The sequence below is a fragment of the Hyla sarda genome, chromosome 1 (genome assembly GCF_029499605.1).
Source record: "Hyla sarda isolate aHylSar1 chromosome 1, aHylSar1.hap1, whole genome shotgun sequence".
Lineage (NCBI taxonomy): Eukaryota > Metazoa > Chordata > Amphibia > Anura > Hylidae > Hyla > Hyla sarda.
Window position 1 is genome coordinate 272,380,437 of NC_079189.1, and position 12,937 is coordinate 272,393,373.

At 46.6% G+C, this 12,937-nt stretch overlaps 1 protein-coding gene across 1 annotated transcript in view; it reads left to right on the forward strand.

Annotated features, from left to right (window-relative positions):
• Positions 1 to 12,937, forward strand: part of ATP8B3 (ATPase phospholipid transporting 8B3) — a 1,029,241-nt gene that overhangs the window by 66,813 nt on the left and 949,491 nt on the right. Inside the window, exon 4 of the mRNA XM_056572418.1 lies at positions 11,337 to 11,428. Within this exon, the coding sequence (XP_056428393.1) occupies positions 11,337 to 11,428 (92 nt within the window). The remainder of the gene's footprint in view (positions 1 to 11,336; positions 11,429 to 12,937) is intronic.

Sequence of the window (12,937 nt, forward strand, 5' to 3'; positions counted from 1 at the left end):
GTGCCGGGTCTTCCTTTATTTGAGTGTAAACTACAAATTTAGTTCTACATGTGACTAGATCCGAGACTTGTACATTCTCCCCACCTAGTTGCATCTCTCTTTTGAGAATAGGACTGAATTACTGTATAACGGAGCCATTCTACTGGACAGATTTTGAGATCAATCTGCATAAAGAAGTGAGAAAGATGGCTTTGCATAAATTCTTTCACCAAAAAGAGTGCAAAATGGAATGGAAAGAAGGGGAAATTCCTGCCGTGCTTGGAACACTTGGTTTCAGCGTGTATTTTGCCTCCAATCCCACAGAAACCAGGGATCTAGAACATCCTGAGCATCCTGAGGTCCCCCTGGGTACCACTACAATGGAACTCACAGAGTTCAGGGGGTTAAGAAATCCAAATTCTGGCCCCCTATACAGAGCGGCAGAAGTTTGGATCTTTTTTTCACGGAGGTGCTTAATGACGTGAAGGTTCTAATCTACCCCAAACCCAAAGTTAATTTATCAAAAAAGGAAAAAAGAGCGTTGGACTGGCTGAATAACAGAAAAGACTTGGTCATTAAAAAAGCTGATAAGGGAAACAGTACAGTAATTATGTCAGCAAAACAGTACCAAGATGAGGCCCTCCGTCAGCTCTCAGACTTGGCCACATATCGGTAAATATCCTCAGACCCCAGTGCTAAAGTGCTCTCCCAACTACAAACCTTTCTCAGGCAAAAAGTGGAATCAGATCTGTTATCCCAAACTGCTTCCGGATAATCCCTTGAGGCCACAGTGGTACACAAGAGCATCGAGAGACCACCGGGCAGGCCTATAATTTCAGGCATCGGTTGGGTCAGTGAATACCTGTCCCAATACTTGGACTGGTTGTTGCACCCGATTCTCTTGGACAGTCCGTCGTATCCAAGGGACACAAACGATTTCCTAGCCTGCGTGAAAGAAATCCAAGTTGAGGAAGGAGATGCACATGGGTCTATTGATGTAGAGTCATTATATATGAGAATTCCCCATGGGGCCGGTATCCAGGCCATTGCTGAATTTTGCAGTACGGCCAACAAATCGGAAGCGTACACCAAATTCATCACTGAGGGCCTTCAATTGGTTTTGACTGACAACTTCTTCCAATTCGATGGAACATGGTACCAACAGGAGACCGGCACAGCTATGGGCACGCCGGTCTCCTGTACCTTTGCCAACATATTCCTGGCTGTGCTGGAAGCCAAAATGATCTACTCCAGAACCAACCTCTTCCTCAGGTACATTGAATCGTACACGCGGTACGTTAACGATATTTTTATGGTTTGGGAAGGGGGCAAAGAAAGCTTTGAGCAATTTGTCCTGTATCTAAACACTGGCAATACAATGAACGTGGCTTTCCCCTCAGTATACAACGAGCAAGAACTTGCTTTTTTAGACGTTGTCGTCTCAAAAAAGGACTTGCAGTTGCACACTGCAGGATACAGGAAACCTTCAGCCCCCCTGTTATATTTACATTATGATTCCTACCATCCCGTCCATACAAAAAGAGCACTCTCTTATAGCCAGTTTTTGCAGGTCAAGAAAATTAACAGCAACCAAGCATCTTTCACAGAACAAGCAGACCAACTCAAATCTCAAATGGCACAGAGATTTTTCCATGCAGTCATTCCGAGGTGTGAACATAGCCTAAATGTGTAACATCTCATCCTTTTCAGCCTCTGGAATCAATTGAGTAAGCTGGATTCATGTCACGATTCAAACCTCCGATGCACAGAAAGGATTTCAGAAGCTCAAATAGTCTGAAATCATATTTGTGCATGGACAGATACGGACCCTTTAACTTGTATAGGGCTGCGGACCCGATCGTAGTCAGCATCGTAGGGAATCCTATTTTTGACACGGCCTAAAAATCGTGGTGGGGAATGAACTTTAACCCATTATGTGCTGCCTACACACTCCAGGAATAAAATTTTTCAAGGAAGAAAAATGTAAGACATTTTGCACCTCCAAGATGTCGTATATGCTGTAAAAAGCGGGTTTGAGTCTTGTCGTTTTTTTTTTTTTTTTTACATTTAAACAATGCTTTATTGATTAAACCAGAAATACAAACCACGACCGTGACAGCAAGAACAGCAGTACAAAAACAAGGGGCGGCAGCCGCAACTACCACAGCTGTAGCTATACATCATCAGATGGAAGTGCTGTAGTTAAGTGGAAACATCTGCAATCCAGTCATGTTGTTTAAACATCAGATAGCAACACATCACCAATAGAGGCAAAATAACAAAATCAGGGAATAAACATAGGAGTGATCAGGTAGATTCGAGAAAGAGGGATGGGGGAGCGGAGAAGTGGGCAATAAAGAAAAAAGAAAAAAAGAAAGAAAGAGAGCAAAAGAACGAAAGTAAACAGCAAAGTCAAAGTCGGGAGAGCTGGAACTAGAGGTAACAGAATTTCTCTAGACTGCAGTTAAGGCACTTACTTGAGACCTATGTCGCGGTCACCACCAGGATCCCGTGTCCCCGGATATTCTCATTGGCCTTTTACATGACATACAGTTCCGGAGAAGAGGTCCCTCACAATGAGGGGGGGGGGTTAGGTCAGGCTCGCTAATCCTCCCTATAGAGCTGGGTATCGAGAGAATTAAGCCACGGACCCCATATCAATGTATACCTAGCAGTACGGCCGTTCGAGTCGGCCATTAGTTCCTCCATACGGCTCACAAACAGGATTTCCTTATACCACTCAGTAATTGTCGGGGGATTACAGTCCTTCCATTTCTTGGGTATCACTGACCATGAGCATCATGTTGGCCAGAAGTCTAGCGGGGGATTTTCTGGAGGTAGGTAATACGGACAGGAGAAGTCCCTTCTGGTCAATGGGGTACGTCACCCCCGTCACCGCCTCAATTCGGGCGATTACAGTCGACCAAAAGGTTGTGAGGGAGGGGCAGGACCACTAGATATGGGTCATGGTCCCCGTATCTGCACCACAGCGCCAGCAAAGATCGGATACCGTAGGATAGAATTTATGCAGCAAGGCTGGAACCCAATACCACCTAGCCAGGATCTTAAAATTGGTTTCCTGCGCCCTGCAAGATATAGACATCTTATGACACATGACATAGGCTGACGTCCAGTCAGAACGAGCAATAGTGGTGTGTAGTTCCTCCTCCCAGGCTGCTTCAAATTTGGGGGGTTGTCTAGCCGACTCTTCTATAAGAAGGCCGTACACATGGTAGACTGTTTTACGTACCAGGGAGGAAGAAACACACAGTTGCTCAAAAGGAAGGAGGGGTCGGTCTAACTGTAAGGAGCGCCCTGCAGTGGCAATGAAGTGTCTCAGTTGAAGGTATTGCATCTGTCTAAGTGGCGTCTGAAGGTGTGTCGGAACTAGTTCCGTGTAGGGCTTCAGCTGTGTCCCGTTGAGGAAACACCTAATGGGTAGGGACGGGGGCGAGGAAAGGCCCAGGAAGGAGTCAGATGTCATTCCCGGCGGGAAACTAGGATTACCGAGGATCGGGGTCAGTGGGCCATCAGTCGCTATAATCTGAGATCTCCTCAAATATCTGTTCAGGGCTACTACCAATTCCCTGGACACCCAGGGCAGTGCCTCCAACACTCGCGGGGAGTATGAGCTTGGGGGCAACAAAGGATACCAGGCTAAATCCGTGACTTCACCATGCGCCTCCAGCAAAATCCATTGCTTAGAGCCGCGACCTTTGATGAAGTCTAGGAGTTTGGTCAGAGTAGCCGCTACATAATAAGCCTGACAGTCAGGAATCGCCAGACCACCTGCCTGCTTCCTCCTGACCAGGACCCGGCTAGAGATCCCGACCCGCCCATATGAAAGAGCGTATAATCTTGTTAAGTTTATGAAAGTAGGAACGCGGGAGCGCTATAGGAATCGTCTGAAATAAATACAGCAAGCGGGGGAGGAAATTAATTTTAACAATATTAGCACGCCCTAACCAGGAGAAGGTGCCAGTCGTCCAGTAAGTCACCATCTAGGGTCGCCGACAGAGCCTGGAAATTCAGGGCAAAAGCATCTCCAGGATCCAAAGGGATATGTACGCCCAAGTATTTAAAGAACTTAGTAGCCCAATGAAAAAGGTGATCCCTCTTCAATCTCGCTACAGTATCCATCGGGAGGGCCACAGGTAGAGCCACACTCTTGGACATGTTAATCCTATGGTTGCTGTAGTGGGAGTATTGTCGTATGGCAGTCAGTGCCGCTGACAGGGAGGTGCACGGGGAGGCCAAGTAGAGGAGGAGGTCGTCCGCAAACGCAGAGCAGAGATGCCCGCCTCCCCCCCAGGGTAAATCCCTTGATGTTCCGGTTAGATCTGAGAGCTATCAGTAAATGCTCCATACATAATATGTACAGAAGGGGGGAGAGCGGGTACCCCTGGCACGTTCCATTCCGGATGGGTATTGGGGAAGACAGAGACCCGTTAACTCGCACGCGAGCCTGAGGACACCGTTACAGGGCCGTCACACGCCCCATCATTGAGGGACCCAGGCCAATTTGTTCCAGCGTTGCTCTCCTGAATCCCCAGTCCACCCTGTCGAACGCCTTCTCGGCGTCGAGAGAAAGGAGCAGCAACGGATTCCTGAGAGCAGTAGCTCTGTCGATCATTGAGAAGGCACGAACAGTATTATCTCGTGCCTCCCGGGAGCGCATGAATCCGGACTGATCAGGGGGGACTAGGGGGCCAAGGACCAACGCCAGACGATCCGTCAGTAGTTTGGCGAACAGTTTGATATCAGCGTTCAGAAGAGATATGGGGCGGTAACTAGCGCAAAGGCCCGGGTCACGACCTTCTTTGGGAATAACCGTGATATAGGCGTTGAGTGATGCGGTGGGAAAGCCCAGGTCTGGGGCGATGCTATTAAACGTCCTACAGAGTATAGGGAGCAGGCACTCTCTCAGGGACTTGAAGAACTTGGCCGTGTACCCATCCGGTCCCGGGCTTTAGCCCGAGGGAAGGTTCGATATTGCCCTCGCGACCTCCTCTTCAGAGAACGGGGCCTCCAAGGCCGCTATATCGTCCTCCGACAGTCTAGGAAGGGCCGTTCTCTGAATGTAGTCACCCAGTGATAGAGAAGGTAGTGGAGGGGGTGACGACGGGGCTGGAAGATTGTAGAGGTCAAAGTAGTATTTTTCGAATGCCCTAAGTATGTCAGTAGTGAGGTATGATTTGACACCTGATGGGGTAGTTATGGATGGGATGAATAACGCCGATCTTTTCTCACGGAGCGCCCTGGCCAACTGCCTGCCCGGTTTATTACCCCATTCATAAAATGACTTAGCGCATTTCTGACTATACTGTCTAAGGAAATCGTCCATAAGAGAACGAATTTCATGACGAATTTTGGTGAGTTCCCTCAGCGTGGACTCCAATAAAGTTTGTTTGTGTAAGGCTTCCAAATCATGGAGCGTCACAAGGAGGCGCTTCAGCTTGGCTGCCCTCTCTCTCTTAAGCCGGGAGCCATGACTGATCAGGACACCTCGTAACACACTTTTAAGAGCCTCCCATTGAACCGGCAGAGATGTCTGGTCATTTGCGTGGTCGGACTGAAAGTGTGTGATCGCCGCCTTCAGGTCCGACAGGCATAGGGTGTCCAGGAGAAGGGACTCATTTAAATGCCATGAAAACCTTGGGGTGCTCAGGGAAGGAATCATCACAGTACAGTAAACCGGGGCGTGATCGAATAGGAAGAGGCTGCCAATTTGTGAGGAGGATAATCTAGGTAAATGGTAGTGTGAAAGGTAGACGTAGTCCAATCGGCTGTATGAACTATGAGGGGAGGAAAAGTGCGTATAGTCCCGATCACCCGGATGCTGGAGGCGCCACACGTCACACAGCTGTAAAGAGTGCAAGAGCCTCTTACGTCTACTCAGTTGGCGGTACGAGATTGCCGATCTACGTGTGGACGCATCAAGCAGGGGGTGAATCGGGACATTAAAGTTCCCACCAAGCAGCACCATACCCCGGGCAAATTGGGAGAGTTCCTCTAGGGTCGCTACTAGAAAGGGCACCTGGCCGCTATTAGGGGCATAGACCGTCGCCACTGTCACCACCTGGTCCAAAATGGTTCCACGGATAAAGAGATAGCGAGCATTCGGATCCGCCCGGACTGCCTGTACACTGAAGTGACCGGTGTATACCAATGGACACTCCCTTTGAGTGGGAGTCCGGGTTGGTGCCATGGAACCAGGTGGTGAAGTATCTACTAAGCCTATCCGGGACATGGCCTGTTTTAAAATGGGTCTCCTGTAAACATAAAAGCCTGACCTTGAGTTTGTGCATATGGTAGAGTATTTGCGACCTCTTTTCTGGAATGGTTCTGTGAATGTCAGCCGTAGAGCGAAGAGCAGTGGGACACAGCGACGGGGTCCTGGCGGGAGGCGAGTTACTAGTCCAGCTGAAAGGAAAAAGAAAAGAGAAAACAGAAATTAGGATCAGAGAGACAGAACACACAAAAAATAACAAGTAACCAAAAAAAGCAAGCGCAAGAGCCTGCAAAGTAGTACTAGGGGCAGAAAAAATCGTCTGCCTAACAGGTGTCTGAAACCTACACCAGCCCTAAGTGGGGTAAGGCTATGCCTACAATACAAGGGCACCTAGGTCAATAGTCTCAGCAGCGCTGAGGTGGGTTCGAACTAGTTTACATATAAATGTCCGTCCACGGCCGTGGCGAGACAATGAAAGTGACCCTACAGGTGGGTCACATGAGGCATATGGTAGGGGAAAGTGTGGAAGAAGGGTGTAAGAGAACTAGAGAGCAAGAAAGGAGGAGTAAATGTAACTGTACTCTAGGCAGAGAAAGGGGGAACGGGGCCAGGGGTTACAGAGTCGTGGCAACGGGACAAGGAGAAGAGGATTGGGTGGAATAGGGGATCTGCAAGAGCCGTGGAGGAGGGGTCGACTAGCATCCCAATGGGGAGGTGGGAGAGGGAGGCTGGGAAAGAACTGCTGGGGCAAAGAGGTGTAGGAGGGCGAAGGGACAGCAGGGGTAGGGGGCAGAAAAGAGGGGGAATGCGTGGGAAGGAGGGGTAAGGGCAAGGAGAGGAAGGGGAACGGGAGTGGGGGGAGGAGGACAGACAAGGGGGAGCGGAATGGGCGGAGGAGGGGACCTGCGAGAGTTGTAGTGGAGTTGGCTACTGGCATCCTGGCGGAGGGGGGGGGGAGGGGGGAAAAAGGGGGGGCTGGTAGAGAACTGCTGGGGCAAAGAGGCTAGGGAGGACGAAGTGGTTGCGGGAGTAAGAGGGCGGGGCAGAGGAGGAGGGTGGGGGGAGGAAGGGGGGGGCGAGAAGAGAAAGGGGGAGGGGGATGGTATTGGGGGGGCAGGCAACTGGGGATACGAGGAGGGGTGTGCAGGGGGGGGGGGGAACAATCAATTATAATGCACTACTCTGCATACTAAGCGAGGGCTGGACCGTAATAGTAGAACAAAGTCCATCAATAGAAAAAATTTATAATAAAAATGAAAAATCAAACATCAAATCCAGTCTCTCAGTCTTCTGGAGTGGTTCCCGAGGAGGTACGTCTGGATCTCCTGTGGCGTTGGGGTTGCGGCCAGCCCGGGTTAGGTCGTCTAACTGGCAGTCGCTGGAAAGGTCTGAGGACCGGGGGTGCAGGATAAGGGTCCTTTAGGAAATTGTCCCACTCCGGCAGAGACAAGGGCGGCAAGCACTGTGAGGATAGGAAAGACGGTAAGTCCCTCGGCTCACGCAAGGAAGCAGTCACATCTCCAGCTGTAACATGTAGGGCAAACGCGAAGCCTCATCTGTAGGGCAAGTTCCGGTTCTGGAGCTCTTGCAGGAGAGGTCGGAGGAGTGCCCTCTGACGCAGGGTGCGCCTGGATAAGTCCGGGTATAACTGTAAGATCGCTCCGTCAAAGTCCACATCTCCGCGTTGCCTCACTTTGAGCATGATCTGTTCCTTCAGAGTGTACTTGTGGACTCTGCAGATGACATCACGTGGACGAGAGGGGTCCGTACTCGGGGCTCTGAGTGCTCTATGTACGCGATCAAGTTCAATGTGGGTGTCCCGCGGGCGCCCCAGCAGCAAGTTGAATATCCCATGACAGTGTGAAATAAGTCCTGGCCCCTTGTGGCCTCAGGGAGGCCCAGAATACGAATATTGTTCCTACGGCTTCTATTTTCTACATCGTCCAGATGATCTGCTAACGCACATTGTGTAGAGGCCTGAGCAGCGAGGGAAGATTGTATATCTCTCATGGTATCAAGCGCTGTGGCCCGAAAGTCCTCAAGGGCTTTCACCTTTTCCTGTAGATCAGACAAATCTTGCATTACAGGTTGTAATTCCTGGCACCAGGCATGAAGTCCAGAGCCATCGCTGATAGATCACTTTTGGTCGGTAGAAGTGCCAGGAGTGCTTGGAGTTGGGGGTGCCCCTTTAGCAAGGCGACATGGAGAAACTGCGGTGGAACAATAGAGCACACAGCTGGGGAAAGGCTCACAGGTGTCCCCTGGTGCACTGCAGAGGATACAGGCAGTCCTGATGCAGGAGTCAGCAAAGGAGCAGGGGCAACAGCTCCCCAAACAGCCCCCGAGGCTGACATTGAGGGGAAAACTCCAGGGTCCATGAGGTCGGGTCGCATTACTGGTCCTCTCCCTGCCTCAGAGTGGGACAGCTGGGAGCTCTGGGAGTCTCTGGGGCTGTGAAAGATGGAGGGGATACTCTGGGAAGGGGACATTTCTCCATCCTCAGGGGAACCAGGGGTGCGGGGAGGGGACATCCCCCCTCGGTCCTACCTCGCCATGTGCAGTAATGAGTAGCGTCTGTCCATCTCTCCTCGGTGCTCCCTCCATGCCGGTACGCGGCGACAGCGGCAGGTGGGGATCTCCAAGTGCAGTGGAGGGGCAGTCTGTACAGGGCGCGCACCGCGCTCCATCCGACTCTCGTGGTTGTCTGTGGTGGAGAGCCGCGGCACAGCACGCGAAACCTCTGTGTTTAGGAGAAGTCCCGGAGTGGAGGCCGCTTCCCCAGGCAGGGTGCCCTGACTTCCGGCCGAAGCACCCGCAGCAGAGTCCTTACCCGCCGGTCCCCTCTTCTGTGCTGCCGAGGTCCTAACAGGTAGGTCGGTCAGTGCTTGCAGCCTCCTGTCCTGTGCAGCAGCTCTTGCCGAGCTGGCTGCGCTTCTCCTCGTCACTGGCGGGAGTGGTTTAGAGCGGCCTTAGATGCTGGTGCCGCAACCATCTTGGAGAGCACTGTCATGGGCCCCATGGGATCCTCCCGTCCCTGCAAGGGGCTAAAGAAGTTAGAAATGGGGACTGGCAATGTCAGGGTCGGTGCCCTCGACTTTTGGCTGTGTCCAGATCTCTTGGGACGCATGTGGATGAGGGTTTTCCCCTATTTGCTTGGCCATGGACAAGGAGCTCAGCAGGCTAGTGACCTTCTCCTAGCATGGCTAGCCACGCCCCCCGAGTCTTGTCTTTTTTAACCCCTTAAGGACTCAGCGTTTTTCCGTTCTTGCACTTTCGTTTTTTCCTCCTTACATTTAAAATATCATTTTGCACCTAAAAATCCATATGATGGCTTATTTTTTGCGGCACCAATTCTACTTTGTAATGACATCAGTCATTTTACCCAAAAATCTACAGCGAAATGAAAGAAAAAAAATCATTGTGCGATAAACCTACTTAGATTTATTTTTGTCGTACTTCTGGAAAAAATCCTAACTGCATGCAGGAAAATTATACGTTTAACATTGTCATCTTCTGACCTCTCTAACTTTTTTATTTTTCCGCTTACAGGGTGGTATGAGGGCTCAATTTTTGCTCCATGGTCTGAAGTTTTCAGCGGTACCATTTTTTTGTATTGATCGGACTTTTTGATCGCTTTTTATTCATTTTTTCATTATATAAAATGTGACCAAAAACACGCTATTTTGGACTTTGGAATTTTTTTGCACGCACGCCATTGACCATGCAGTTTAATTAAAGATATATCTTTATAAATCGAACATTTCCGCACACGGCGATACCACATATGTTTATTTTTATTTACACAGTTTATTTATTTTAATGGGAAAAGGTGGGTGATTCAAACTTTTATTAGGGAAGGGTTTAAATGATCTTCATTTTTTTTAACTTTTTTTTTTTGCATGCTGTGGCCCTGCGTTATAGAACAGCAGCGGACTCAGGATGTTCAGGTACGCCCTGAGTCCTTAAGGGGGTTTAAGTTTTTCCCTGTGTGCTTTTATCATAACAAAGAATCATGAGATTCAAGGATTTTTATTGAAGAAATGGAGGAACAAAAATGTCAGCTTTCAGCTCACATCTGGTCATGGCATTTTTCCACTCAAAAAAAATGTGGCATTTTTGCGGAAAACAAAAGGAAAGGAAATCTAGCCTGTGATTTTGCTTTTCTCTTATTATACCAAACCTGGATATAATAAGAGAAAAACAAAATGACAGTGCATTGTAATACCTTAGCATTCATGTGATTGCATATCCCCAGGGTTGGTTCAGAAAGGATGATTAAGAAAGAAAAGGTTTTAAAATGTACAAAAATTCCTTTTTGTATTTAAATAATTTAACTATAAAAAAATATCCATAATAGGTATTGTTGTGTGTGTGAAAGTGTCTCAGCTATTAAAATATCACTTTTTCACATCTTATGAGGGAGCGATTGCCATAAAAAATAAACCCACTGCCAGAATTGCCAACTTTTGGTGTCCTTGTTTTAAAAAAAAAAAATATGGGTTAAAAGCAATAAAAGTCTCATCTACCTCATAATTGAACCAATAAAAACTACATCTATCTCAGCAAATAAGCTCTTAAAATTATTATGAGCCAGAATATAGCGATACAAAGCATGTAAAAAAATTTTTTTAAGTAGCAAAACATAAAAACGTAATACATTTAGTATCACTATAATTGTACTGACCTTTAGAATAAAGTTAAATGGCCAGTGTTAATACATTGTCAATAGCGTTAAAATACAATTTCTACTTATTGTCTGTCAATAAGGGTCTGTTTCCCTCAGGTTTGTGCCTCCTGCAATATATTCTTTTTTGTTTATTTGAAGAAAAAACAACAAAAAAAACAAAGCAACATACATTTAAATAAGATATGTAGCATTATGCCTGTTGAGCCACCTGTGGCTTTCCCCTTTCTTCTCCCTTCTGACAATTAACTGGTCTTTCTTCAGGTTTGACATACTGTCCATACAAAATGTCAACAGCATAGCAAGGACACATATCTTAGTTCTTGTTATTAATATGAATTATTAGTATTAGTTACTCTTCGGTCATTACCTGGGTATAGTTTGTAAACTTAATTAACTAAGTTGTCTTCTGTTTCTAACAACATGTTTTTTTTTTGGCAGATTACTCTCGGGAAATCAAAGCAAATGACAGAAAGTTTAATAATTCATGTACAAAGAAGAAATTTATTTTCTTTACCAAGAAGAAATATGCTGTAAGTGTATGTTGATTTTCTCTGTTAAATGAAAGAAGGTTTCACCCTTATTCTTTACTGTAAGGCTTCAAGGAGAACGCCGGAATTCCTCTTGTATCCTGCGCCACATGGAGCCGGTGTTCTCCTTGAAGCCAGTCCGGCTGTAGATACACTACCTCTTGATGCATTTATCATTGTAGTGTATGACGTTACACAACCACATCTGGTGAACTGCTGTATTATTTCACTTTTATACTGATTATCTCTCTTTTATCACACCAAGAAGTGCTCTCCCTTTTCTCCCCTTTAGATCTTTACTGCAAGGGCAATGAGACTATGGAACTCTTTGCCCCATGATATTGTGAGGTCTGACTCAAGTTCAAGGGGGTCTGGTTGTTTTCTGGAAAAGTATAATATTACAGGTTATGAATACTAGACTTTTGTGGATAGAACATTAATCCAGGGATTTATTTGTATTGCCATATTGGAGTCTGTAAATAATTTTTCCTCTGTCATGGGCCAAGTGGCATTAGCCTCATGTTTTTTTTTTTTTTTTTTTTTTTTTTTGCCTTCCTCTGGATCAACACAGTAGAGTTTTAGGTTGAACGGAATGGACTCTTGTCTTTTTTTCAACCTTACAAACTATGTTACAATGTTACTATGTAGAGTACGACATATTTGCAGGATGCCAAAACATGGAAATTGTGTGTTCCCTGAATCACTCTCATCAGCCTCACTGCATAGAAAAAGAAGTTTGTCTATGCCTTTCCACATCCAGCTTTGATTTAAAGAACCTTCCTGAAACTCAAAACGGATAATCCTCCAGCCATTGTTATTCTACCATATTGGCCGAGGAGAGCCTGGTTACTGCTTAATATAGATCTTTCCCACAACATGTTCTTTCTAGATCAACAGATTCTAGATTAATGGATTGGTACTTTAGAGAGTGCTAGCAACTAAAAAATGTTATGAGAGAATGTGGAAATTGTTGAGATCACTTTTTCCAAATGAAAATATAATGGTTGTAAGATTCTTACAGCAAGGCCTGGCAAAGGTCTCAAACAAGTAACACTCAAAGCACAACCTGCAGCCATAAACCACTATATGGCAGGTCAGTTTTCCAAAGATCTGTTAAGAAATTTTTTAAAGGGGCTATATAATATCTGCCCCAAAGTGCACAGTCCTATAGAGTGTAAGGACTTAAATAGGGATGTCAAAAGTTGTTTTTAATTACAGTAACATGGTAAGAAGAAGAATTTTTTTTAACTGCTATCCAAATGTATTATCCAGATATATCAACATAATGTGATGTTTTGGGGGCCTTATCTGAGTTATTAAAACCAAGTCAAAACAAATGCAGAATTGATGCATTGGGCTTCTACACCTTCCTTTTCTGTTCTTTAATGGTAGGGTCACACGTGCTGTATTTGCTGCATATTTTTCTAGAGCAGCAATCCAAGAATGAGATGTCCAGCTCCCCAAAAGAAGATTAAAAAAAAAAAAAAACTATTACATTTATTAGATCATCTT